This window comes from Camelina sativa, chromosome 18, assembly GCF_030686135.1.
Source record: "Camelina sativa cultivar CO46 ecotype springtype chromosome 18, ASM3068613v1".
NCBI lineage: Eukaryota > Viridiplantae > Streptophyta > Magnoliopsida > Brassicales > Brassicaceae > Camelina > Camelina sativa.
In genome coordinates, this window is record NC_141897.1 from 23,207,813 (window position 1) to 23,234,353 (window position 26,541).

The 26,541-nt window shown below is 35.9% G+C and overlaps 4 protein-coding genes, 1 long non-coding RNA gene and 1 pseudogene across 12 annotated transcripts; 3 read left to right on the forward strand and 3 right to left on the reverse strand.

Moving 5' to 3' along the window:
- The first annotated feature begins 3,501 nt into the window (after positions 1–3,501).
- Positions 3,502–5,405, forward strand: LOC104762878 (uncharacterized). Of its 2 annotated transcripts, XM_010486275.3 has the most exons (4): positions 3,502–4,170; positions 4,274–4,403; positions 4,587–4,643; positions 4,937–5,405. In XM_010486275.3, exons 1-4 carry the CDS (start codon positions 3,781–3,783, stop codon positions 5,164–5,166), a joined length of 807 nt encoding a protein of 268 aa, XP_010484577.1. In that variant the 5' UTR covers positions 3,502–3,780; the 3' UTR covers positions 5,167–5,405. The 2 variants fall into 2 exon arrangements, with proteins under 2 accessions (XP_010484577.1, XP_010484578.1); XM_010486276.3 differs by lacking the exon at positions 4,587–4,643.
- Positions 5,406–6,749: 1,344 nt separating this feature from the next.
- LOC104762879 (mitogen-activated protein kinase kinase kinase 5) lies at positions 6,750–11,048 on the forward strand. 4 transcript variants are annotated; one of them, XM_010486277.2, is made up of 11 exons: positions 6,750–7,925; positions 8,025–8,687; positions 8,786–8,873; positions 8,958–9,020; positions 9,113–9,279; positions 9,384–9,459; positions 9,598–9,657; positions 9,751–9,876; positions 9,965–10,192; positions 10,280–10,359; positions 10,538–11,048. In XM_010486277.2, the coding sequence occupies exons 1-11, from the start codon at positions 7,459–7,461 to the stop codon at positions 10,710–10,712; spliced, it is 2,193 nt and encodes a 730-aa protein (XP_010484579.1). In that variant the 5' UTR covers positions 6,750–7,458; the 3' UTR covers positions 10,713–11,048. The 4 variants fall into 4 exon arrangements, with proteins under 4 accessions (XP_010484579.1, XP_010484580.1, XP_087354651.1 ...); XM_010486278.2 differs by having other exon boundaries at positions 7,072–7,925; positions 10,506–11,048; XM_087498525.1 differs by having other exon boundaries at positions 7,094–7,925; positions 9,562–9,657; positions 10,506–11,048.
- A 2,116-nt stretch (positions 11,049–13,164) lies between these two features.
- LOC104762880 (uncharacterized) lies at positions 13,165–17,505 on the forward strand. 4 transcript variants are annotated; one of them, XR_015588559.1, is made up of 11 exons: positions 13,168–13,430; positions 13,528–13,661; positions 13,856–13,973; positions 14,064–14,125; positions 14,229–14,280; positions 14,378–14,483; positions 14,616–14,714; positions 14,809–14,923; positions 15,015–15,770; positions 15,854–15,961; positions 16,101–17,505. XR_015588559.1 is itself a non-coding variant. In XM_010486280.3 (10 exons), exons 1-9 carry the CDS (start codon positions 13,300–13,302, stop codon positions 15,755–15,757), a joined length of 1,560 nt encoding a protein of 519 aa, XP_010484582.1. In that variant the 5' UTR covers positions 13,165–13,299; the 3' UTR covers positions 15,758–15,770; positions 15,854–16,088. The 4 variants fall into 4 exon arrangements, 2 of the variants coding, with proteins under 2 accessions (XP_010484582.1, XP_087354653.1); XM_010486280.3 differs by lacking the exon at positions 16,101–17,505 and having other exon boundaries at positions 13,165–13,430; positions 15,854–16,088; XR_015588560.1 differs by lacking the exon at positions 16,101–17,505 and having other exon boundaries at positions 14,576–14,714; positions 15,854–16,088.
- Positions 16,135–17,268, reverse strand: LOC104762881 (putative F-box protein At5g66830; annotated as a pseudogene).
- A 205-nt stretch (positions 17,506–17,710) lies between the features above and the next one.
- On the reverse strand, positions 17,711–19,076 carry LOC104762882 (uncharacterized). Its single transcript, XR_763669.2, has 3 exons — positions 18,879–19,076; positions 18,202–18,249; positions 17,711–17,901 (listed from the first exon to the last, which is right to left on the reverse strand). It is a non-coding gene; the product is annotated as an uncharacterized LOC104762882 (long non-coding RNA).
- A 2,130-nt stretch (positions 19,077–21,206) lies between these two features.
- LOC104762883 (uncharacterized) lies at positions 21,207–23,665 on the reverse strand. The gene is made up of 2 exons (XM_010486281.3): positions 23,265–23,665; positions 21,207–22,782 (listed from the first exon to the last, which is right to left on the reverse strand). Exons 1-2 carry the CDS (start codon positions 23,330–23,332, stop codon positions 21,240–21,242), a joined length of 1,611 nt encoding a protein of 536 aa, XP_010484583.1. The 5' UTR covers positions 23,333–23,665; the 3' UTR covers positions 21,207–21,239.
- Positions 23,666–26,541: the final 2,876 nt, after the last annotated feature.

The window sequence follows — 26,541 nt, forward strand, 5'->3', positions numbered from 1 at the left end:
TTGATTTAAACTGCTTTGGAGTAGTAAGTTTAAAATAAAAAATTGCACTGGAACTATAAAATGATAAATTAAGGCGAAAAAATCTTTAGAAAAATAATAATTCAATTTTAATCTAGAAAAAAATTATGTTCTCGTTTTCCCTAAAAGTAGTAAATAAATTGTAAATAGCAAATGTTGACCATTTGTAGGGGTATTATTGTAGTTACGACTTACGAGTGCAGACCCACCCAGCCCCACTATGAGTTGCCGCACGTGCGCCAGAACCAAAATAATCAACGTAGTTAAATAAAGTTAGGTCAAACTTTAACCACATGGACTTACAAATTTTATTTTATTTTGTCTCATATTCATTTTTTTTTTACAAGATTCACACAGAAAAAAGAAGAAAAGGATTTAATTAGATGTCCTGACATAGGTATGTTTATCTAGTATGCAACGTATTAGAAATTAAAGCGGATGATTCCAAACTTTTGAAATAATTCTTTTTAGATCCACGAAATCGATAATCCATATATTTATTTGTTACGATTTCATTTCAATTTCAAGCTTTGTGTAATTTAGTTTAGCCAAAAAACAATTCCAGACCTTGTGTTAAATTAGCTCAATTTATTGTCTAATTACCTGATAAAGACACTTTCACACGTAGGCAATACGTTAAAAAACTCAAACTACATTTTATTTTTAACCAAAAATCGATTATTATTTCTTATATTAGAACTATAGACAATATACACTCTGAAAAAAAACAATTGAGAAAAAACTAACAATTAAAAAGTCATTTTTGTTAGATAACGCTTAGGTCAGGGAATTATTTAAAAAAAAACAAAGTTTCAAGGGTGCACAAATACCCATAATAGACTAAAAATAAAAATACTAATAGAGTATTGGATTTCACCTTTTCTCCCATTTCTATCGTTGAGTTTTACGAAACCTAGGCAGAAAATTAACGTAGAAACGTAGAAAAGTCGCGTACGAAACAAAAGAAAAAATATAGTACTACTACAAAGGAACAAGGGATTGGCGTTAAAAGTTGGTATACGATGGCACTTTCATACGTACTCGTACGCATCATACTTTGCTTTCAATTAGCTCTTTGAATTATTTTTCATAAACCAACCTTCACAATATTTTTAAAAAATAAATCTAACAATAAATAGAAAGCATATTTGAAGAGAAATAAAAAAAATCTAGGAGTTGAGATTAAGATACATCCGATCTTTAAGACGTGGACCTGTCTAAAACTATAAAGTATACATACTTATTTCATTCGTGCACATCAGATGGCAATGCTGTAATAAATGATTACAGAGTAGTAGAACGACGAAAATAGAGGACCCATTGGATGGTGCTGTGCTGTGCTGTGCATGTCATCTTTATATCGCCAATAGAATACGACCGAAGTTTTACAGTGGGACCAATCATAAGAAGGGACAAAAGAGATGATAAACGAATACATCATCCATCTATGAATAAAATATACAGTATAATAAAATTGTTAAAGTTTATTTTTCTTTTTCTAAAAAATAAATTTAATGCTGTATATAACCAAATTCTTTCATGAATTTTTACAATGCTTAAGTTGCACAAATATGTATTTTTTTTTGAATAGTTGTAATCTCGCTATTCTTTTCTTTTTGTGTTGTAGAGTCTTACTTGTGTGAGGTTGGTAATTTGGGGAAGGAACTGAGATATACAAGTTAAAAACACCCTTTTTTGTCTCATTCTAAAAATATATATTATACCTCCAAGTTAAAAATTAAAAAAATCGTTGGGTTTGTTATATATTATTGTCAGCATGTTGACTTTGATATTTGCTCATTGTCACGTGCATTGGACCGTCTCTTATTTGCATGATATTAATGTTATTACATGTCTTATTGTAATATTCTTATTGTCTCCCCTCTAATTACAGTCTTACATAAACAAACTAATTTTCAAGTGTGTATAGTGATATAACAGACCAAACCATGTAAATAATGAAATCACATGAAAGAAGCACATATATTATTTGATCACATGTATTGCATTGCATAAATGCATACCATATTTGTACATGCATGGTACATAGCTAATAATAATACATTTTAAAATATTGTATCATATTGTCCAATAATATTTCACATAATATGATTATTAAATTATTTTGTAATTTCATTCTAATTATAAAAAGTAAAGTATATTTTAATATCTAGATATTATAAATATTTATAAAGAAATAGCTGAATTCTTATCATATATTTAAATATTTAAATGTATATTTAAAAATATATTTGGATTAGCTTGAAGTTCCTGTCATATATTTATTATAATAGTAATTTTAATTTTTTTTATTTAAAACAAAAATCACTTCTTCATTCATAATAAAAAAATTATGAATTTTTTCACAGTTTTTATTAACTTACATATTCTATCAAATATTTTCTAACTCTCATATTTTTAATCAGATCCATATTTTAAGGCACTAAATTTTAATTAATTACAATTATTTATTTATGTTTACGTTGATATTTTTTTGTCACCTTCATAGTAATTATAGCATTGCAATGACTGATTAATGATATTAAAAATAAGAAATAACAACTTCATTAAAAAATAATACATTATAAAATGTTGTATCATATTGTCCAATAATCCTTCACATAATATGATTATTAAGTTATTTTTAAATTTTATTCTAATTATAAAATCTAAAATATATTTAATATATAGAAATTATAAATATTTATAAAGAAATAGCTGAATTCATCTTTCGTTTAAAAAGAGAACTAAATGTATATTTAAACATCTAATTTGATTAGCTTGAAATTCCTGTCATATATCTATATTATCTTTGATTTATTTTTATTTAAAACAAAAATCAGTTTTATTCTGAATAAAAAAAATTATGAATAAAACTTCATTATCTTAGATTACAAACCTCACCATATGAGCTGATTTTGTCATGTGTATATCTGGCTTACCGGAAATGCAAGTTGGTGCCATGTTAGAAGCCGCACGCATTCCACACTTTTGAGTCCCAGTCCATTAATGCTGAGAAGATATTCTTTGCATGGTTGTATAATACATGAAAATATACAAATGAATCACTAAAACTGCCTTAGTTTGCTTTATCGGATGGATATAATCGCTGACTAGTCGATCAATAAAACATCTCTAAGAATATACAAGATTGAAGTCATGTAAATAAACAAATAAAATAAAGTAATATTGGCTGGTATGAAAATAAATCAAAATAAATTAAACAAAGAATGTTTGGAGTATGGACATTTGCAACTTTGGTTGATGGACGTAAACATAAGCTTAGCGTGTGAGCAACTGCAAATTGATAGGGCTTGGAAAATTTAGAATAAAACAACGATAGAATGTTGTTATTACGATAGAGACAAAAAGCACGACCAAATCATTCGTGATTCTTTCTTTATAAAATATCTCAATCGACATATCACATATCATTTGTGTAGTTTATGTATATAATAACAATAACATGCAATTTGGATTAGTATGTTTTATATGTTACGTATATGGATTTCAGCACAATTTTGGTTCACAACCCTTTTTTTCTTTGTATGTTTACAGTCCATAGATTTTTGTTTTATATGTGTATAGAACTCAATAACAAAGACTATTATTAATATAGGCCAACAATAGGCCCAATACCGATATTTTTTATTTTAGTCCACAGAAAAGCCCACAGAGCTTAAACCCCCTCGAACGTCTGAGAGAGTTTGAAGGGGAAACAAACCCTAACGTCAGTCACATCGAACTCTAAACCACACTGAGATGGCGAAATGGTTGCGTGGCCTGAGATCCGTGACGGCGGAGGTGGCTGATCTACCGGCGAATTCATTCGGTCGATCGATTCGGTGTATTCATCAGTATCAGACGATCCAGGCGATTCCACGCGAAGCCACGGGTCGAGGAGTATCGGCTCGAGACCGGACGATTGGCCGGATTCCCGCCGTGGTTTTCCCGCAGTCGCTACTCGAGACTGACACTTCGAAGCGAGGCGCGTCGAGGAAGCAGCTTTTGACGGCGGATAAGAAGCAGATTAAGTCTATTATCGACTCTGTTGGACTCCCATTCTTCTGTTCTACCACATTCCAGCTTCAGATCCGAGCTGGTCAGGGCTCTTCGACGCTTGTTGAATCGGGTCGAGTACTTCCCCTCAAGGTATTTTCTTGAGATTTCAATTTCAATCGTTGAATTTAGTAAAATGCAGATATTGTGAGTGAGAGTTTTGAATTTAGTGATGGGTTTTGGTGTTTCTTGTTAGATTCATAGAGATGAAGAAACTGGAAAGATACTTAATTTGGTATTCGTGTGGGCTGATGATGGGGAGAAGTTGAAGGTTGATGTTCCTGTTGTGTTCAATGGATTGGATCATTGTCCTGGTCTCAAGAAAGGTAACAGTTTCGTCATTCAGCTAGTTGTCACCTTGTTGTGCTTACTGAGATATCATGTGAGAACTGATAGGAGTGTTGTGAATTTGTCTTGATGCTGGTGTGAAGATTGGCTCTGAACTGTAATCGGGATTCTCTTTTTTCGATTGATGGCAACTTTGCATTGTCTTTGTTTTTGCTTGCTAGTGCTCATGAGTCATGTTCCTTCTGTTTTACTGCAATCCACCTGTTCTTACTATCGAGGTAAAGAGAAATTTATCACACTTTTATCTGATAGTAAAGTCTGCATTTCAACGGTGAAGGAATTAAAGAAACTAGATATATGATATGTTTGAGGTTTTCTCATGTGTGTAGGAGCAGAATTTTACTTTTATCCACTGGGGAATAGACTAGTTTCATGAATCTTCTCATGTAAATCTTTGTAGCAACAAAAATTCTAATGTTTATAATCTCATTGTTTTTTCTGTCAGTAAAACGGTTGGTCTTCTGTTTTGCTATCTAGATCTTTCATTCTGATCGTCTGTTACTGTGACCAGGGGGAAATCTACAGTCAATCCGGAGTACTCTAAAACTACTAGGGCCAGCGGAACACATTCCATCTAAAATCGAAATAGATGTGAGCAAACTGGACATTGACGACAAAGTGTTATTGCAAGACGTTGTATTTCATCCATCATTGAAGCTATTGAGCAAGAATGAAACCATGCCTGTGTGTAAGATTGTCGCCACAAGCCCTGTGAAAGAACCAAAAGCTGTTCCAGCATAAAAATAAGTCCTTGAAAAGGGTAATGTAATGTCTCTCCGAAGTTTCTGTTCCATAACAAAACATGATCATTTCTAGAAGGAAAGAAGCAATTTTTAGAATCAACCTTTTTTGTATAAACCCTGAGTGAAAGAACACTAAACCGTCTCTAGTTGCTATTTGTGTTTTTTGAACGACGCAGATCCAATTCGAATTGCGGATCAAATATCTGTTTTTCATCTTATGTATTTTTAATTTTGTCATATGACTCATCCCTCGCATCGCAGTGTCCGAACAATCTGAAATAGATTTGTTTCCAACTAAAGAACTTTGATTAGATTAGTTTGTACGCTGAAATAGATTCGAAATGGATTCGTGTTCCCAGCAAAACAGTCTTTGAATGGGTCGTTAACACTTAAATGAAGAGCCCAAGACTTGGTCCCATATCAGTGCTAACTAGGGACTAAGAATGACACGTGTCGTTTGTTGTGACCAGTAGATGTCGCCACGTATTCTTGGGTTTTCTTTGACCGTTGACTTGTTTGTGGAATCTTGCCAAAAAAATGTAGTTGACCCAGAACCAGTTCAGAATCTTCCCTCCCTCGCTTGAACTCGAAATTTCAATTCTTTATTCTATTTTTCTTTATTATTTATTTTATTTTATTTAGTTTATTAGTCTTTCATTATTTATTGTGGAAAATTCGTAAATAAAGTCTTCGTTACAAATTCATGATTTAAGTATTTTTTCAAATACGTTTGACAAAAAAAAAAATATATACATTGTTTCTTTTTACTTTCTCAACTTTAGTAAGATTGTTTATATATGTGAATGAGAACTCAAATTCATATGGATTTTTTTAAATAAACTATTAGATTCAAAACTTTTTTACATGCCAACTTAATATATTCGGGTAGATCTAAATAAATATTCCAGCTGCTTTTTGAAGCTTTGACTGACCCTTGATACGTGAATTTTGTAAAATTGTAATGGTATTGCATTTAAACGAGGTTTGTCTTCTAGCTTAGACTTGAAAATTGGAAAAAAGATATTTAAACGGAAGCATCCTGTGACTTTGGGTATTACACTGTGTGACCGTGTCAGAATATAAAATGTAAAAGCAGAGTGAAATATATCAAAAGTAATAATAATAAGAAAAAATCAAGTTTGTTGACGAAAAAAGCAATATAGAAGGTGACTAGCTTAGTTAAATTAAACTAATGACCAAGTTTAAGCTGGTGTAAACCACCTGGTTTTAAAATTTAGTCAATGCCTCGAGATCCGTACAGTACGGTTTTAGATGGAGTCGGATTTACGCATGTGTCTATCTATTAGAGGGATTGACATTTTCTCGCATATTTTTCTTAATATTTCTCTTTCACATCATAATAATAATAATAATAATAGACTTTAGTACTATATTTTGTGTGGTAAAAAGTTTTCTTAATAGTGTGATGTCTTTTATATGTAGATGGAGATTTGTGGAGTAGGTTCATTAAAAAAAAAGAGGAATTCAATAGCAACACAAACAAGACAAAGGTGACAACAAAGAGGTTGGTTTGGTTGGTGGTGTATAAATATGTCCTATCTCATAACTCCAAAAAAAAATATACAATAGAGAATAGAAATGTAGAGATAAGAAAAGAAATTCAATAATGTTTACATGTAAAATATTTTTATACATGTTAGTGAAAGTTTTATAAAAATAGACAGTAGTTTTTTTTTAATACATGGTAAAGTTTGATAAATTACCATATAATTTTAAAGTTATATGGTAAAGTTTGAAAACTATAATATTATAATTTCTTTTAATTAATAGAGTTTTTAAACAAGGTAATATATACAAAATTACTAAACCATATATATGGCAACATATCTAAAAAGTTGATATTTTTCTTTAAAAAAACGATATTTCATACCATAAAAAGACCAGAAAAAGCCGTTGTAAACCGTATCTCTCACATAAACACAGACCGAACCGCCTCTCAAGTTTTTTTCATCTTCCTCTTTATTTATAACAGAGAAAAGATAAATTCCCCAAAAATAAAAGAAAATAAGTTGGTCCTAAATACGTAAAAATAATCACTCTCTTTGGTTAGAGAAATTATAATTTTTTTTGTGTGCGTTCTGGTTTTTGTTTTTTTCTGTTAAATCCGTTGGGTTCTTCCATGGATCCTCCTCATCGTCATCGCTTTCATCTCCTTCTTTCTTCTTCTGCTCGATTCTAATAATCGCGTAAGAGAAAGAAAAAAAAAAAAAAAAGGGATTCATGTGCAGCAGCAGCAGATTTTGTATGAGCATACCATGATTCTCTCGCTATGCGTTGGCTTCCGCAAATCTCGTTCTCGTCTCCTTCCTCCTCTCCGTCTTCTTCTTTAAAACCCGTGGCTTCTTACTCCGAATCTCCGGATCCAGATCGTCATCATCAGGATCGGGATCGATTTCACCGCCGCTTGTTTCGTTTCAACCGCGGCAGGCTCACCCGTCAGAGGAAGCTTCGTCACTTGACGGATGACGATGTTTTGTTGGGCGAGCGTCGTGCTTCTACCTCTTCTTCCACCTTCGATTCCGGTTTAACCCGCTCCCCCAGCGCTTTCACCGCCGTTCCTCGCTCTCCTTCTGCCGTCCCGTTGCCGTTGCCTCTCCCGTTACCGGAGGTGGTCGCCGGAGATTCGAGGAATCGAAGTGCCGGAAACGCTAGAGGAGGAGGAGGATTGGATGAGAGAGATCGAGATCCCGAGAGAGTTGTTGCTGACCGCACATCCTCTGGTCCTCCTCTCACCAGGTAGCCAATTTCTTCAATTTAGGGTTTGGAGATTTTGATCCTACTGCTTGTTTGTTTGTTTATTGATTCTTATCTTTTCAAATTGTGTTTAAAAATCAGCGTCAATGGCTTTTCACGTGACACGAGGAGAGCTTCGGAGAATTCGTCAAATCAAGAAACGAGTCCGAGGAACAGAAATGGTTATTGGGTGAACATTCCAACCATGAGTGCTCCGACGAGTCCGCACATGAGTCCTGTGCCTAGTCCTCAAAGGAAGAGTACTGGCCACGATTTGCCTTTTTTTTATTTGCCTCCTAAAAGCAATCAAGCCTGGTCTGCTCCAGATATGCCACTTGATACCTCTGGACTTCCTCCTCCTGCTTTTTACGACTTCACTGCCTTTAGTACTGACAACTCTCCGATCCATAGCCCACAACCTCGAAGTCCACGCAGGCAGATCAACAGAAGCCCACAGCCTAGCAGGCCATCTTCACCGTTACATTCTACGGTATCCCCTGATCACTCTGCTCCACCACGGGATAGTGTTTCCTCACCATTGCATCCGAGGATGTCCATTGATGTTACTAATGGACGCCGTGATAGCTGTAATGTTCATCCTTTGCCTCTCCCTCCTGGAGCTGCTTGCCCCTCTTCAGCAGCTGCTTCTGTTCCTTGCCCTCAGGCTCCTCTTAAACAGGATTCGTTCCCGATGAATTCTCAGTGGAAGAAAGGGAAGCTAATAGGTCGTGGTACATTTGGAAGCGTTTACGTTGCCAGCAACAGGTAGTAATTCTTACTCATTGTATCTTTCCTACAGTTGCTTGGTGCCAAGAATGCTTTCTCTTTTCTTTAGTGCCTTCTGATTTGATTTTCATTTGCAGCGAAAATGGAGCACTGTGTGCGATGAAGGAAGTTGAGTTATTTCCTGATGACCCAAAATCCGCAGAGTGTATAAAGCAATTAGAGCAGGTAAGATACAGGAGAGACTTTGATCTCCGTGAGCCTATAGGTTCGTTTGTTCTATGTCATAACGTTTTTTTTCTTTTATCTCAGGAGATCAAACTTCTAAGTAACCTTCAACATCCAAACATTGTGCAGTATTTTGGTAGTGAGACAGTAAGTATCCTCTGTTTACATGTATAGAGTTACCAACCCAATGCAGCGTGGCTGAAGATCCATTGACTAATTCTTTGATTTTGCATGTCCAGGTAGAAGATCGTTTCTTTATATACCTGGAATATGTTCACCCGGGTTCAATAAACAAATTTATCCGTGATCATTGCGGTGGTACCATGACAGAATCTGTTGTTCGCAATTTTACTCGTCACATTTTGTCTGGGCTGGCTTATTTGCACAGCAAAAAGACAGTCCATAGGTAATAAAGTCACAATATTACTGTAATCAATTTTTGGTGAATATTTTTCCAGATGTTGAAGCTTAAGCATATTGATTTTTCCCTATTTTTGTTAATGTCATCAGGGATATCAAAGGTGCTAATCTCCTTGTTGATGCTGCTGGGGTTGTCAAGCTTGCTGACTTCGGCATGGCTAAACACGTGAGTTCTATATTCTGTTTAGTATTATTATTGCTAATTGTCTTCTTCAGTCATCAGTCAGACTGCGAATATCATGGATTCTTGGTCTTTGCTTTGTTTCAGTTTGATAATAATAAAGTTGTTATTTATCTTATTCAGCTTACCGGGCAAAGAGCTGATCTTTCGTTAAAGGGAAGCCCGTACTGGATGGCACCAGAGGTGTGGTCATTGTTTTATGATCTTTGGAATACACTAGACTCTACAAACTCTCTCTATATATGTATATACTAATATATTTGTTTACTCACACAGCTCATGCAAGCTGTGATGCAAAAAGATAGCAACCCAGATCTCGCTTTTGCTGTTGATATATGGAGTTTAGGATGTACAATCATTGAGATGTTTACCGGGAAGCCTCCCTGGAGTGAGTTTGAAGGGGTAAGCACACACATATGTCTGATATTGAGTTTTTTTTTTCTTCTCCTGATATCTAAAGCTCTTTGTATCAACTTTGCTTTAACCATAGGCTGCAGCAATGTTTAAGGTCATGAGAGATAGCCCACCGATACCTGAATCAATGTCACCTGAGGGTAAAGACTTTCTGAGATTATGCTTCCAAAGAAACCCAGCTGAGCGACCAACCGCATCTATGCTGCTAGAACATCGGTTCCTAAAGAACTCTCTGCAACCAACCTCACCAAACAACAACGATGTCTCGAATTGCTCTCAGTCATTCAACGGGATGAACATAACAGTAAGCAAAACCTCGATACAAGCGTTGCATATCCTCTCATGTACCACCGGCCTATGTCATTAATATTAAACAATCTCTGCCTTACAGGAACCAAGCAGTAGAAGGGAGAAACCAAATTTCAAACTAGATCAGATTCCGCGAGCTAGAAACATGACATCCGCAGAGAGGTAATGGATCATCATCATCCATCCATCACAATTTTTACTCGCATTAAGTTTTGTTTTTGAAGCATGTTTGTGAAACTTGTGTTCTTGTTTTTTTTATGTCTGTGTTGTTTTTTTTTTTTGTGTGTATGACTTGGCTTTTTCCACAGCTTCTTCACACGTACTTCTTTTTCTCCTCCAGTGAAAGTGGGCAGCAGCAGCAGCAACAACAGTACCGGTCTCCCGAGCTAACAGGAATGGTGTCCCGTCTGTCTCCTCGTTCAACTCTGGAGGCAATTCCAAGCCCGTCTCTTTCCCAGAGAGCAAAGCCGAGCAGTGACCGGAGAAGAACCTGCGTGACTTCAGATCACCTTTGATTTGTGCAAGCTTCAGAGGTTTAACGATAGAAGCTACACTTCTATACGTATTTTTGTACATGTATGTGTATGTCAATGTACGTATTTAGAGTTTGGGGTCCTGGGGGGGGGGGGGACATTACAACTGGGGATGAATGAAAATGATGTGGGTAGAAGAAATATGTATGTCTGTAAAATTATAATTGTTGAATCGATAGAAGAAGCTTCTTTCTTTTTTTTTGGCTGAAGAGAGTTGTGTATAATAATTTGTTAAACGACGTCTCGTCTCTTGTGTACATTTGGTTTCGGGTCTGTATGGCTTTTAGATTTACATCCAATTTTTAAAAATTTAATCTCCATCTCCGATTAGTGTGTCACTCATTTTCTCTTGATTAATGATGTAGAAATTACTCTACTTAAAAGTCAAGAAAATACTTGTTAAGGTAACAGTTCGCTCTAGTCGTTTCTTTTTCCGGCACAACTTCCGAATTTCCTCTTCCCGGTGGCGTCGTCTCAAATCGACGCTGTTGAGCTGCTTTCTGTTCACTGTAGTTCTCTCCTCTTATACCAGCACTGCTTCTGGATCGATTTCGAATCCACCGGAGGTTTCTCGATCTTTCACGCTACTCTGGCAATGCGTAAGCTTCAACTCCTTTCTCACCCCTCTGCTCAACCGGTGTTTCGTCTCAACGAGGTGATTCTCCCGAGACTACAACCATTCGATGATAAATCTGAGATTTCTAGGCTCCATGTGTGTTCTGCCCTTCACCTCTCTTACCGGTTCGTCTTGATGTCAATCCCATCATCTCCTTCCTCCTTGGGTTCTTACCCCATCACCAAGTGTTCTACTTGGCCGATGCTAGAAGTGAGCTCTGTTTTGACGCCGGAACTGTGTGAGATCTGGTCGATAAAAGCGTCAATCATGGTGACCTTGTATCCCCCTCCTGCACTTTTGGTCTCTTTAATTTGTGTCTTGGCTATGCTCTCCTCCGATCTGCCGCTTTATCCAATGAAGATTTGCCTCACAAATCAGACCAATCTGCTTTATGCCGATCTTGTTGCTGAAATGAGTTTTTACGACTCACGCTCTCAATGCATATCCCTATCAAATCCTCCTTTGTCCCCTCAATCCAGATTTGAGCCCAACTCTTATCCGCAAACCCTGGTAGATAGAGTTCTTCGACTAGTATTGGTTACATGTATGATCCTGAAGCTATTTCGACCATATAGAAGTTTATCGAACCCATCTCGTTTAGGTCACTCTACCTCTATCTTGGTTGGCCGCAAACAATCAAATAGCTGTGTAATTGCCTGTCTAGATTGGTAAGTTAAATCCTTTTGTCAAGATCAGTTGGAAAATGAATACCAAACGCCCACCGAACCTTTTAATCTGTATCATTTGTATCATTACCACTTTCCTCTCGGTTCCAACCTAGTGTCTATCTTAGTGCATCTAAGCAAAGCCGACAACAAACTTTGTGTGGGAACCCTTAACCTCCATGGCTATGAGCTCCATATGAGGGAGGACCCACCTGCTCTGTTACGACCTTGCTTTCCTTTCCCTAGGTTCAACCTTAAAACAATCTTATCCATCATTATCGTCACACTTTTGACATTAATTGTGACATATTTTAATCTGACTTCAAACGTCACAAAATTGTGACAAAATATCTACGAATTTGTGACAAAAATAGTTAGTCGCAACAACGTATCTAAAGTGTCACAAATTTGTGACGTGAAATTTTCATCACAAACGTTCGTCTCAATAAGACCATTTTTTTGTAGTGGATGTAAGCTCAAGTATGTCTTAATATCTCAATGCAATATTGGCTACAAGCTTTGTGTGGGACTCCTTAACCTCCATGGCCATTGGCTTCATGAGAGGGAGGACCCACCTGCTTTGTTATAATATTGCACATATCTTTTTAGAGTCCCAGATGTAGCTTCACCCCATGCTATGAGAATTGAGCCAGAAATTGCTGTAAACTTTGATCTATTTGTCTTGAAGATTCTCGCATTTGCTAGAGCACCCTCTCTCATTCCACCTATGTACCACTTTTGTAAACGCTCCACTGCATATATTACAAGAGCTATTGCTGATCATTTGTTGATCTAGGAAGTCGCGAAGCTTGTCTTCAAAGACGCTTCCACCATGGTCCCAACAGATTTTTCAAGTTTTGCTAGCCTCTCAAAGACTTGCACCTTCTTGCATCTTTTTTGTAACCTTGTTAAGCTTTTTAACCTTTTATGTTTCTCTTTGTATGAAACCTCCTCTTTGAAAATTTAAGTTTAATGAAAACTTTTGATAAAAAGAAAAAAAAAAAAAATCAAGAATTTGATGAAATCAAACAAAAAGACGTGATTGGTGGTGAATAGATTAAAAAAAAAAAAAAACTGGTTAAATTTTGTAGATACTTAAAAATACAAAGTGATTTGTGTAAATATCTAACATTAACACCCCCACCCCACTATCAGATTCAGGATTTTGAGAAAAAGGAAAATTTCCAAATTCCGAAGATATTCTCAGAGCCGTTTGGTTTTTTTTTTTTTTTTTTTTTAATATAATTTTTTGAATTCTCGTCGATTCGAATCAACAGATCTCTCTCTCATGTCGGAGGAGAAGAGGGTAATCATTGATCTCCGTAGCTCGGACGAGGACCAAGACGATGGTTTCGTTGATGAGAATAACTATGAGCACGCTGACGTAACGGATGAAGAAGACGAAGATACGAATTCTAGGTATTTTCTCTAACGCTTCCTTCTTTGCTTATTTATTTTGAATCTTAATTTTTGGGGATTAATTTAATCGATTCTGCAATTTTATCTAAAAAATCAGTGGAGATGAAGATGATAGCGATTGGCGCCACGATGATGCTATGGACTCAGATGTTGACTACGATGACGCTGACGAGACTGTTGGGGAGAAACGCGGCGATGATGATGATGACAAAGTCACTCGCCTCCTCACAGGTTTTTGTCCTTTAGGGTTTATAAATCTTTACTCTTTCGCCTCTGTTACTGCGTTTGTCTAAAACCAATTTCGTATTTGACCTAACATTGTTAATCGCAAAACGGATTGATTGATCCATCAAAATCGTGTCTGTGAGTTTGTTTTTTTTTTTTTTGCATCTTTGATTTGAACACTCGTTTTGTTGATTTTGTAGCCGGAAGCGATTTGAAATCCTTAAATCTGAAAGAGTGTAAAGCATATCTGAGAAAGTATGGTCTAAGGTTGTCTGGCACCAAACCTGTTTGTATTGACAGAATTGTTGAGCATTGGAGGTATTGCCGCTTATAATCTCTCTGTGTCTTGTGGGAATTCAAAAGGATAAACTACTTTATATGCTCATGATCCTATTTTCCTTTTTTCAGGATAAAAGATGGAAGTGGGGAAGCTGTGTATCCAAGATCATCTTTTGCTATCAACTGTAAAGGTAATACTCTTTTGGATATGCTTTTCTTTTGTGTCATTGTGTGTGTATGTGTGTGTGTGTTACAGATTTCAGCAGAGTTTGACAGTCGTATAAATTGGTGCAGGTGATGTCTGCAAAGGAGATACTGTTTTGTTTACACAGAAGGTTCATCAGAAGTAATTACCTTCTTTAACTTATGTTTTTTACTTGTTATCACATTTGATTTGATTGCCTCGTATTGATATGTAAATCAATGATCTTGGGTTTGAGTAGGTATGAAAAGATGAAAAGGAGTGGAAAGATTATGGGGAGAAGAACTGTCGCTGGCCAGGTTGTTAAAGAAAGCTATGGTACTGCTAAACAGCAACACACTTTCACTGTAAGTATGACCGACCTCAAATGCTCATCTTCATTCTGTGATTTGCTTTTGATCCATTCTATATTTGTTGACTGGTTAATTCTGACTTCCAGTCTCATAAACTAAACTCTATGGTTTGTGTCTTTACCAAAGATTGAAGTGCTTTGGTGCGAGGGAACACAGAAATTGCCTCCTCTGTATCCGTTACTAGTGAAAGGACGAAATCTTTATAGGTTAATGACCTTGAGGCAGGTGAGTTGTCTTCATTATGTTGTATTTTTTACTTTTCATACTCAGTCACACGAGTCTTGCGCTTATGAGTTGGTTGCTCCATTTCTTTTTCCAGCGATGGGCTAATGAAGCAGACAGAGCCAAAGTTCTTTCAGAAAAGCATAGCCGCGGTGCCGCAGCAAGAAAGATTATGAGAGAAAGGAAAATAAAGTCAGGCTATGTACTAAAAGGTGAGATGCTATAGTCTTCTTTGTTATATAGGTATGTTTATTATATATATGAGAGATATCTTTTAGTGATCTTTCGGTGTTTTGTAACCAGATGGAAGACTTCAAAAGCCTGGTCATTTGAAGAAGCCTTGTCAAGTGAACACAAGAAAAAACGAGAAAGATGAGAATCTAACCCAGAGGTTTGGACCAGACGTTCCGGCTAATCATTCACTTGTTGCTTTTCCAAACCAAAATCCTTCACAGGGACATAAGAATCCAGCACAGTTGAGAAATATGAATCCCCCTAATTCCTACGCTTCCCATTCATACGCTCCTCGGCCACATCCGCCTCTTACATATGCTCCTCGACCAAATCCGCCTCTTACATATGCTCCTCGACCACATCCGTCTCTTACATATGCTCCTCGTTCATTCGCACCTATCAATGTTCCCCATTCACATCTTCCTCGTCCAAACCAAACAAACCAAAGACCACCACCAGCTTTCTACAACAGAAGACCTGCCTCTAATGCCTTGCAGGGACAAGCATCATTCAACCCACATACTATGCCGGTTACACATCAGAGGCCATACCAGAACCATCATACCAACCATGGCAGCTTGAACAGTGGTTACAACCTAGGCGTGAGGGACTTGGATCACTTCTCGGGAATGATGATAAGCCAGAGAACAGAAGGAGACACATACAGGCAGAGTGAGGTAACTCGCGGACCATACAAGAACCATCATACCTACCGTTCCAACTCCAATAATGGCTACAACCATGGGGGTAGGGACTTGTACATTGCAAACCACATAAGAGAAGGAGACAATCAAAGACCAAATTATCGATAACACACCGTACCTTGTGAGTAATATCTTTTATCATCATATGAACTTGGCACAGGTCTCTTTTGCAAGTATACTTTTACACATTTTTCTTGTTCTCAGGCCATTGGAAAGCGTCCTGAACATCGGTTCTTAATCCTTCTCTGTGATTCGAAAGAAAGCTTTCCAAGGCTCATGATTCTCTTGATCATCTGTTTCTCTATTGTAACTGTGAGTTTGATTCTTGCCTTCAATCATCTTGAGTGTCCAAGTCCGCCCTAAAAAATTATTACTCTATATGTCAAGGATGGTTTGTTGGCTTTATTCTTTATTTCTTTAAACGAAATATTCTACCAAATGTTGTACGTAGATATAAAAAAAAAACAAAGGACTGAAGAAGAAAATCACTCTCGTTTGAAACTTGGCAAGAACCATCGGGATCTAGAGCGGGGATAGGAGGAGCAAACAAATCGGTGCGGTAGCTCAACCTTGTTTGAATCGAGGTTGAATATGAAGATTTCGTTTTTTTCATATTGATCTTCGAAAAAGGAATAAGCAGTGGAGAAGTAGATGGAGTTCCTCTTGATTACTTGCGAGTCCTTGGCGAGCACAGTGATACCCAAATCCAAAAGAATGGCCTCGTCTCCCAAAGAAACAACTCTCTCCCACTCGTTGTTCCCTATCATCTAGTGGATTTTAAATTCCCATATGTTAGAAAAACACGGACGACGGCACTCAACGATTAAGACATCTCCGGCTAGATTGATTACCACATTGTTCTTAAAGTGAGCCACCACCCGGTCCTTCCCTGGGATCTCTCCAGGAAGTCTCATGACAACGCCAATACTTGGTTGGTGTAAGCAGCCACTTACGCTAGTTTTGAAAACTCTGAGCGGAGTATCTCCAGAAAAATCGAAGATTTTGAGTTTGGCATAGTTGAGACAGTAGAGCTTGTGATCCTTAAAAACCATGCTAAAACACTCTTCGATGCCTGACAAGGTTGGGATTTGTTTCCATGAATTGTCTCCTTTCTTGAAACAAAGGGCATAGTCTTCACCAGCCATTCCAATGACTAGGTGGTCTTTGGTTTTCTCATCGATCCATAGTATGGGACAGGTGAGTCCATAATATGTTTTAAAAGCCGGTAGGTTGATTCTCTCGCCGGTTAAGAGATGCAGGATATAAAGATTAAACTGATGGTCGTGCATGTATTCATACTGAGGTTGCATCAGAAGCCAGCTTCTACAAGTAGCCACACAAAAGCTCTTTGAGAAATCGTCGCCGAGATTTGGAGTTTTGTACATGTTGTGTTTTTCTTCAGGGTTGAACAAGAGACAGTAATCGTTGCCCTTGGAGAATCGAATCATCCAAGGGATTTGGTTATTTGGCTGAGAGTTTCTTGAAACTGATTGCCAAGAGGAACAGACTGATTTGGCTCGTTGGAAATCGGCAAAACCAAGGCGTTCAAACACCAATTGCAGGAGATCTGAAGGAAGCTTCGACCAGCTATGGCATTGGGGTTGTGGAGAGGCCGCCATATCACGGATTCAGGGTGTAGCGGAGATTCCTCGAAACTTGTCTACCTGAAGCTTCTTCGTTTTGAGAGACATCACGCGATTTATTTAGGTCTAATAACTAAGAGCAAGATTAACCGCGGGTTCATATATTGGGGTACTTATACACTGTTTGAATTTTTTAAGAATTTATTGTGTATTGTTTTGTAAATAAGAACTCATGATCTCTTAGTAAAAACTTTCTCCTCCAATGGTAAGTTTTAATTCTGGGTCTTTTATTTTTTTTATAAATTATTTTTTGAAATTTGAAAGTTTTAAATAGAATAGAAGTAGTATAAATGTGTAAACATTTAAGTTTTTATAAAGATAGGAAAATATTGCATTTAATTAATTTGTAAACATACAAAACATAATAAAAAACATTAATACATTGTGGGATGTAGTAATCTCAAAAGGGAGATTCAGCTTTGTTTTGGGGAATGAATGAGAAGTGAATACAACAAAATTACAAAAGGTTTTTGATTTGTTCACACCAAGGTAAAAGAATTACAAACACGACTGGAACTCTAGTTTAAGGTTCTCTTGTATGAGTAGAGGATTCAACTTAAGATGGGGACAATCAGAGGATTCATCTGTGCAATATATACAATTGCCCACCTACCATAGTCAAAAGATAAAAAAAGAAACTGTGACCAAAGCAACATAGAAATCAAACTCGATATAAAGACACTCAAAACATCTTTAACGTAAAATCAAACTGGAAGTTGTGTTCTAGACATCTTTAGCTTGCAGGATTCGGCATTTTGTTTGATTAAGGAGAGGAAGCAATAACAGGTCTATTGACACTAAGCAAAACTGAAGACAAAGAAAAGCACAAAAAGAGAAACAAGGGCTGCAAATGTAAACCAAAAAGGCCAGAAAGCAACATGTAATAGTATATCAAAAGCATAAACTTACATCATCCAACAGCAGATTGTCGCAGCAATGACCAAGGTAAGATGTATCCTGTTATCAGAGAAATTTTTACTCCATTACATGTTTACAGAACGAGAGTTCAAAGCAAAAATAGTCAAGAAACAAAGAAGACAGACTATGAATTACAAAGCTTGAACACATCCATAAAACCTTAAGAGCACAAGAAACAAAACCATTATAGTACTATTTCTAACATCAACCAAGCTACCTTGAAGAAATCACCACGTCAAGCAACCCAATTCAAAGAATTTGAAACCCATTATTAAGTGTTTCCTGTTTTACAATTCTCAATTCCAAGAGTAAGAGAGTTCAAATATTCAATCATCTTCAGAAGAGATTTTACGTTCAATTGAATCCTGGGAACTAACATTGATGCAGCAATCAAATCTAACAGAGACACACGACCAATTCATACCTTAGGATATTAAGAAATCAAATTAAAAAAATATCAAAAAATTTGCAAAGTAAGAGGGAACCCATGTTTGATTCCTGAAATGTATTACACGCACGTGAATTCAAGGTACAATTTTAAAGCGATCGATTCAAATCCGATTGAAAAAGACGGGAGAGGAGAAAATGTCTGAGAGATCTTACAGATTTGCGATCCAAATTCAAAGAACCCTAATTGATTCAAACAACAAACATCAAATAACCCTTACCTTGGGATTCCAATTGATTCAAGCTCTTCCTATTTTATCTATCGCGATGGGACACGGCCGAGTCATCAATTCACGATGATGAGTATCTCTTCCGACCACAATCTCCTCTTCTTCCACACCCTTCGATTCCAAATACAAATCTTCGTTTTTTCGCAGTCGCGAGAGAAAGAGAGAGAGAAGGAAAGAAATGATATGCCATCCAAATAATTTTTTTTCCCCTTTTCTATTTTTTTGTTCGACCAATACAATGCTGACACGTATAGTCTCTTAGAACGTAAATGAGTATACTATATAAGGAGATCTCTTAGATTTTTTTTTTTTGTTCTGATTCATTTTTTTGGACCAAAATGCTAAGAACTCCACTATGAACATGCCGATGGGGAAGGTCTAACTAACTAACTAAATTAAATAAAATAAAATAAAGGCTCAAATCAAAAATTGGTTAATTCTTCATTAACCGGTTGACAAAGAACCTAAAATAATTTAATACTTCATTAACCATTCCAATAAGGCAAAACTAGGTGACAACATTAGAGACGTTTTCAGTCATCTAACTAATTAAGTAAATAAACACTAAGGCTGGAAAAGAGGGAAGAGATGTATGTATTCGAATTCCACACCACACTAACCAATTCATTGTATTCAAGGTTTGGTAGCGAGTAGGAGGAAGAAAAACAAAGCATGTGTTTACATGTTTAAATGCGAACAAATGAATTTTGGATCTCTACAATAACTACCGTGAGCTCATATTCCAACGGAGAAATGAGTGTGGAAAATCCAAGCCACATATTTCAAAACTGTGTTTGATCTTGGAATAGCAAACTCTGGATTCCTCTTCAATGTTCAGGCAACCACATTGAAGGAATCCATATATTGCTACTTCCGAGATCAAATACAGTCTTGATATGTGATTTTTAATTCTCCAATTGCTACTATATTTATTTCTTTGATTTTAGTTCTCCAAAATTTCTTTTATAGCAGCCTAAATCATTTAAACAGAGAAATTATAGGCTGGTATCAAAGAGATTAATGTACCAATTGGAGAGCTGAGCATTTATAATGGTGGAATAGTTCCTTGCTCCACAGTTGTCATAACGTTTACGATTGGTACGACGTAAAAATAAAAAGCCTTTTCCCCCTCACCCCACAATAGGTACGACGATCATGGTTTTTAATATCAATCACTCTAGTTACAAATCTTCTGAGTTTTTTAAATAATTATCCGGTTCTAAACATCAGACTTTAACAAGTTCTGAGGAACCTTTAGGCCTTAACAAAGAAACCCTCAGACTCATCTCCATCATAACCTTCTCTCACTTCTTTAAACATGAGCACGTCATCACACATATCTCGCCGTTCGTCTCTTGTTTTATCTTTTTACTAGTATTATGACCCGTCCTATGGACGGGAACATGCATGTATCACTGGTTTTATATTATTGAAATATTTTTTGTTTGTAAAATCAAACTGTTAAGACTTAACCAAAAATGTAAAACTCTGATGAACATGACCTCTAAGAATGATAAGAAAACATTAATTTAGTGCAGTGTTTGAGACAATAATAAATCAGTTTCTTTGAATTAGTACCATACTAAAGGATAACATGGTTTGCACAAAAATAATAAAATAAATAAAAGATAACATGGAAATGAGTTTTATAATAAAAAAAAAACAAAAAATACTTACAGCTCTTCTTATACAGTAGACAAATTTTAGAGATACAGACAGCAGGAGAGTAGATGGAAACTGACATGGATTGTACATAGTGAGCTTTATCTGGTTTTGTTCTTGAATCTTAAAATGTAGAGTAATAATCTCCAACCATGAATCTGAAATAAAGAGGAAAAGAAGTCAATAAGCTTGGATCGATTACAGTTTTTCTCATACAATTTATAATCGATGTAAATGATGTAAAAAAAAATTAGTGGAAAGGCAGAGAAAGCAAATACCAGAAAAAGATTGAGAATTTGAGTCCAACATGAAATAGAATTTTTATTTTGTAAAAGAAGATTAAACAGTTTAAAAGATTGTGGTGTAGTGTATGAGAAAATTTAGGGATTTTATGATTTTTTTTATTTTTTTTATTTTTTTAAAATATGTAGAAAAATAAATAATATGAGGAAGTTACGTATTTTTGTTTTTTTTAACAGAAAAAATTAATTTTTTCTAATTTTAAAATTATGAACAAATCCTAAGTGGCACATTTTTACTGGGTCATGTGACTTGTGCTGGATACACTTACGGTTTGATACTTTTCTTGCACGGACCTACCCATGAAAACGTTTTTGCTCATAAAGCCCACTGGGCTTCGCATTATTATATAAAATATTTTTAATCTTTTGGTTTTTATTATTTATTTCTTTATTGGTTGCCGAAACTTGCAAACCTGGCATCAGAGTTTGCTAACAAGTTCTGAGGACCCTTAACAAAGAAACTCTCACACTCATCTCCATCAAAACCTGAGCAGCTTTTACCTTCTCTTACTTCCTTAAACCTATCCATCAAATGAAGCCCTGTCAAGTGGTCTCCCCAGATATCGTACTTATACTCTTTCGCCTTCTCTTCTTTCACTTCGGTCCTTGAGTTTGCTCCAGGAGCTCTCACATTTGGAGCCAAAGAGCTACGTTCTATGATCATTGACTTAACCCCTGAAACCGGAAACGTTGCTGAATGCGACAAGACTGGTTTAGGAGGCTTTACGGGCTTCGTTGTGGCTCGAGTAGTGGTTGGTGGTTCTGGTGACATTGGAGAGTTAGGAGTTGAGTTCCCGCTGTGACTGCTTGAAACATCTGTGCGCTCGGGTGTTAATCCGTTGATTCCTCCTTTCTTCTTCTTCTTGTTCCGGCGCCTCTTCTTGTCTTTTGCAGTCTTTACAGTGAGGTTCACAGCTTCTGATGCTTCTTCTTCGTGGGAAGAGGAAACAGAAGCAGCTGATTTTACGCTACTGTTCTTGGGAACCTCATTGTACCCTTGGAGGCTTTCTTTGGTTATGGATCTTAGCAGAGAATCCATTTCAGGGGAGATTGTGAATGCAGATGGTTTCTCAACTTCTCTCAACTCCATGTGGTTTCTCTTGTTGTTGTTCTCCTCGATGAAGTGATCATTGAAGCAAAACATCAGAATGAGTAAAGCAACAGCAATAAGAACCGCAATTAAGAATTTCTTAGTCCGCACCCAAAAGACAGGTTTCTTGCAGAGATTAAGCATCAAAACAGGTGATGTCGCCTTCATAGGTAGTGCAAAAACAGCAACTCCAGATGCCCAAGAGAGTTCAGTCCGGTAGAAAAATAGAAACTTGATGGATTCCCCTGGCTCTAGTGAAAACCCTTCACTCTGATGGTTCACCACGAAACCATTTCGTCCACACTGTTTTCCGGAAACCAAAATACTCAACTCCCTTGTGTTGGGAATACTCAGCTCCCTTGTGTTCTTCTTAGTATAGAGCTCTTTCGACAAAGGCTTGTAACAAGTGGTGTCTCCTATGTGAAAGAATCCAGTAAAAGGCTGAAACTCTATGATGTGGACAGGATTAAGAGACAGCCACACAACACCAGATAGATTGTTTCTGATCAGAGCAGAGCTACTCAGTGATTCCTTGGGATAGGACGACAACCCAAAAAAGGGTACAAATGGATCAGACTGATTCTGTGATCCTAAAGCTGAAAGGAAACAGAACAACAGAGAACTGGGACAAACATTGTGGTCGGTTTTGGGGATAGCTACACTCTGAGAATCTTGACCCTGGAAGCCCTTAGTAGAAGGAGAACCAGTGTTGTAGAAGTAGCCATTGGAACCAAAAGAGTCATACTCAGCTAAGTTATGCAATGTATTGACTGAGGAAAGCAATAGACATGAGAGAAGGAGAAGACAATGAGATGCCTTCGATGAACCAAATGCTGCTCCTCTGTTAAAAACACATAAACAAAAAAAAAAAAAAAGTTCAACAAACAATGAGATTTTATATGTAAGTAATTTGGGACTTCAACCAACAAAAAATGTAAAGAGAAAAAACAAACAAAAATAGAATAGTACCCAAAAAAGTAATGGCATTTGAAGAAATCAGAAGCAAAGAAATAGTTCTATAAACAGAAAAAAGGACAAAGAGGAATGAACTATTCTTATTGATAGCGAAAGACGGAAAGAGCAAAGACTTGATTTTTTTTTTTTTTTGGTTATATATAACTGTTATGAACAAAAAAAACCAAGTGAACCAAACCGTAAGTGATAGAGGAAGAAGCAGAGTAGTAGTAGTAAAGATTCGAACTTGATATGTGTAAAAAAGACAACAACAAAAAAAAAATCAAAACTTGCGTGAAAATCGAAGTACCATATCATCGGGAGAGAAAAAAAAAAAATATACAGTGAGAAAGAGAAAAAAGGAATTACCGAAGGTGGAAGAAGAAGGAAGGAGGCGTAGTCGCTAGGGTTTTTCGCTCCATGTCTGAAAAGAACATCGAATCATCTGGAACCACTTCTCTTCTTCTACTTCGGATTTTTTTTCTCTTTTTTTTTTGTGTGGGTTGAAGAAGAAGAAGAAAAAGAAGCGATTTTGTTGGGGACGAGAGAGATAGAGAGAGACCAGACGCCACCTGAAGAAGAAGGGGAGGCTGAGGAGGGAGGAGGACCAATTAGACTGGAAAAAAAAAACTAAAGGAGGAGGAACAAGATGACACATTCATCCTTTCTTAATTACTTCTTTACCCCCTCTGTTATGACCTAACTGTTACTCCCTAGGGTTGGGTCTTTTCGTAATATTTATTATTTGAGGTCTTCTTTTTACTTTTTTTTTTTCTCTCTCTTTTTTTTTTGAAATAGCTCTATACATGGCTTAAATATGCATATTTGGTATTTGTATACAAATTATTTAGCATTTGAAATCGAAATATCTATATTTTCTATTTAGATAAACATTTTAAGCCACATAATTTTTTCCTAAATTTATTTAGGGGTTGTATTAAACTTGACATTTTTAGTGATCGTGTAAAATTTATAAATCTTATGTTATTTAATCATATATTTTAAAAAGTCTATTAAAATTCACTGTTATTGAAATGATGATTTAGAAAATCTACTTAAAAATCTATTGTTATTCAAAAGAATTTGTAAATTTGGTCATAGGCTGGCTGAAAATGCTGAAAGAGCATTAGAAATTTTAGAGGATTTGTTTAGTTAAAAAATACAGAAATCTAAATCTCATTATTTTAGAGAATTTGTTTAGTTAAAAATACATAAAATAAAAGTCTCATGGTTTTAGGTGGGATTTGAAATAATTTTACAATAAATCGTATCAACTTCCCTAAAATCATCAAAATCATTCAAAATCTTATGAAAACTCAAATCACTTAGAATATACCCCTAAATTTTTTGATTGAATATACACCTATATTTTTAATCATAATTGTAAAACAATTCAAAGTTTTTCTTACAAAAAAAAAAGAGAAAATAAATTCTCATCAACTTTATAACCATTTGTGTGACATATATGTGATGTCCTATTTCCTACTTTTTAAAACAATTATTGGAGTATTATTTCTCTTTTTGTAAGAAAAAAATTAATAGGATTTATTAGTTGTTTCTTTTAATAAAAAAAACAGACATTTGCCATTTATTTATATTTTCGTGTGGTAATAAAAGCTGTAAACAAACTTGTAGCTGTTAAATTTGGGCTTATCTTAGGTTTTTAACTAAAAACCAACTCGCAATTAACTAAAACAACAATCTAGTTCTACAGTAAACATGAATCAGATTTCCACATTTAAAAAGCTTACAATTTTAGTAAAGATACTAACTTGTGTATATCGACATAAACGAATTATAGTATAATATAAAAGCTTTACGAGAGTGAGAGAGATTCCGTGGTAATTTTTTGAAAACGAAAAGAAAAAGCCAACAATACTTTTGTTTGGAACCGTGGGCATGAAAAATTCGTATTAGACTTTTGGGGGCAAAACTGGAATTAAACATGTTTTGGGTCGCAAGACGAGTGTGTTTGGTTGGTTGGACTTTTGTGTGTGCGTACGACAAAACCGGTACGGTCCGGTACAGTTGCGAACGGTTGAATCACGAACTAACGGAGAATCTCGACGTCTAAACGGCGTTTAAGAGATTCCCACTCTCGACGTGTTGCCCACATTGCTACGGTTCTTCTCTGGACCCCATTTGAAAAGGTCACAATCTTAGATGATCCGACGGCTGATACTTAAAGTGGACCATGACTACGTTTTTAAATTTCATTTGATCAAGACACATAGTATATAATTATTGTATTAATCACAAACAGTATTAGTTTTTTAATTAAGCAAAGATTCTCATAATTAAACTTACATGCACCAACCGAACCATTAAACCATTGTATTAGACAGCGACTAATATTCTAGACCCCAACACCACACTTATACATGTATCGTCATTCAGAATCAAGCCCCTAATTATTTACAATTTTCGTTCTTGTAAGTATTAGATATTAAAAGGTTTTTTAATTTAAGGGGTATAATACTTATTGTTTGTATACGAGAGTTAATTAAATGAATGAAAACACATACGAAGTTATGAAACCTCTAATCTTTTCAAAATACCTTTTTTGGTAATATGAATTTAAGGTTACCGGGAAAAAATCAGGTTCGATCCATTTTAAAAACAAAAATCATAGTTGTGTGGGAAGTCTGTCAGTTGGGTCATGGTCCAATTAATTTACCTGGTAGTCAGGAATACATGTGATCTGGTTACCTTCTGACATTAGTCGGAAAGTATTTGAAACTCGGGACAAACACTGTGGTAATCCTTCTGGGAGAAGTCCACTCTAAAGCACTTCGGTGCATTTCTACCGAGGTTGACCGGATCAGCAGATAGAGTATATAAAAAAAAAAGGTTACGGGAAAAAAAGAGTAAACTATGGAGTTGTGTTTTTACGTACCCAAAACAAAACCAAAAAAAAGGAAAACTGTGGAGTTGTAAAAGGGCTATGAATTTGAACTTAGTGATAAGGGAAGAAGCTCTTGAATGATAATGAAAAAAAAAAGGATGCTCTTGAATGATGATGTTTGTACGTAAAAACAAAAAACAAAACAAAAGCCAAAAAGAGTGGAGGATGTATAAATGGGTTTCTGAATTCGATAAAACCTTTAATGGGCCTATCTAAAATTTAGATTGATAAAATATCAACGGGCCTTCACCGCCCAAACAAAGTTTTTGGTTGTGTTAAAGTCGGTTTTGGTGGGCAAACCCGCGCTGTGATAGAGAATTCGCAATTAAACGACAGGATCGGTTAGCATGTTTTTCACCTCTAGGCTATCTAGTGAATAAGTTTATACTAGTAGGAGACTAGGAGTACCATTCTATATCTGGATTACAAAATTAGAGAATCTGTTACAATGTCTCAAATTAGACGGACAAAAAGAAGGGTTTTGCTTTTTTCAAGGTTACAAAAACGTACGAGAGATTGAATCGTTTGAATTCATTTACGAATTTCAACTATATCTACGTCATGAGCTTGACGACTAATCTATGTCTCCTAAACGTTTCTGAGATTAATTTGGACTTCCGCCAAATTGATATATGTATATATATATATATATATATATATATATATAACTCACCGCCGACCTCTATAACGAAACATGAACCGACTTCAATTTTGCAACAAAATTAAGAATTACAATTATAA

Bases quoted from the DNA above. Each gene is read 5' to 3' on its own strand.
- LOC104762879 (XM_087498523.1), top strand. From the start codon at position 7,459: ATGCGTTGGCTTCCGCAAATCTCGTTCTCGTCTCCTTCCTCCTCTCCG. The intron at 7,926-8,024 runs GTAGCCAATTTC...TTTAAAAATCAG, and splicing joins TCTGGTCCTCCTCTCACCAG to CGTCAATGGCTTTTCACGTG. The intron at 10,360-10,537 runs GTAATGGATCAT...TTTCTCCTCCAG, and splicing joins AACATGACATCCGCAGAGAG to TGAAAGTGGGCAGCAGCAGC.
- LOC104762883 (XM_010486281.3), bottom strand. From the start codon at position 23,332: ATGTTCTTTTCAGACATGGAGCGAAAAACCCTAGCGACTACGCCTCCT. The intron at 22,783-23,264 runs GTAATTCCTTTT...TGTTTTTAACAG, and splicing joins TCCTTCTTCTTCCACCTTCG to AGGAGCAGCATTTGGTTCAT.
- LOC104762878 (XM_010486275.3), top strand. From the start codon at position 3,781: ATGGCGAAATGGTTGCGTGGCCTGAGATCCGTGACGGCGGAGGTGGCT. The intron at 4,171-4,273 runs GTATTTTCTTGA...GTTTCTTGTTAG, and splicing joins GTCGAGTACTTCCCCTCAAG to ATTCATAGAGATGAAGAAAC. The intron at 4,404-4,586 runs GTAACAGTTTCG...TTTGCTTGCTAG, and splicing joins TTGTCCTGGTCTCAAGAAAG to TGCTCATGAGTCATGTTCCT.
- LOC104762880 (XM_010486280.3), top strand. From the start codon at position 13,300: ATGTCGGAGGAGAAGAGGGTAATCATTGATCTCCGTAGCTCGGACGAG. The intron at 14,281-14,377 runs GTAATTACCTTC...GGGTTTGAGTAG, and splicing joins ACACAGAAGGTTCATCAGAA to GTATGAAAAGATGAAAAGGA. The intron at 14,924-15,014 runs GTGAGATGCTAT...TTTTGTAACCAG, and splicing joins GTCAGGCTATGTACTAAAAG to ATGGAAGACTTCAAAAGCCT.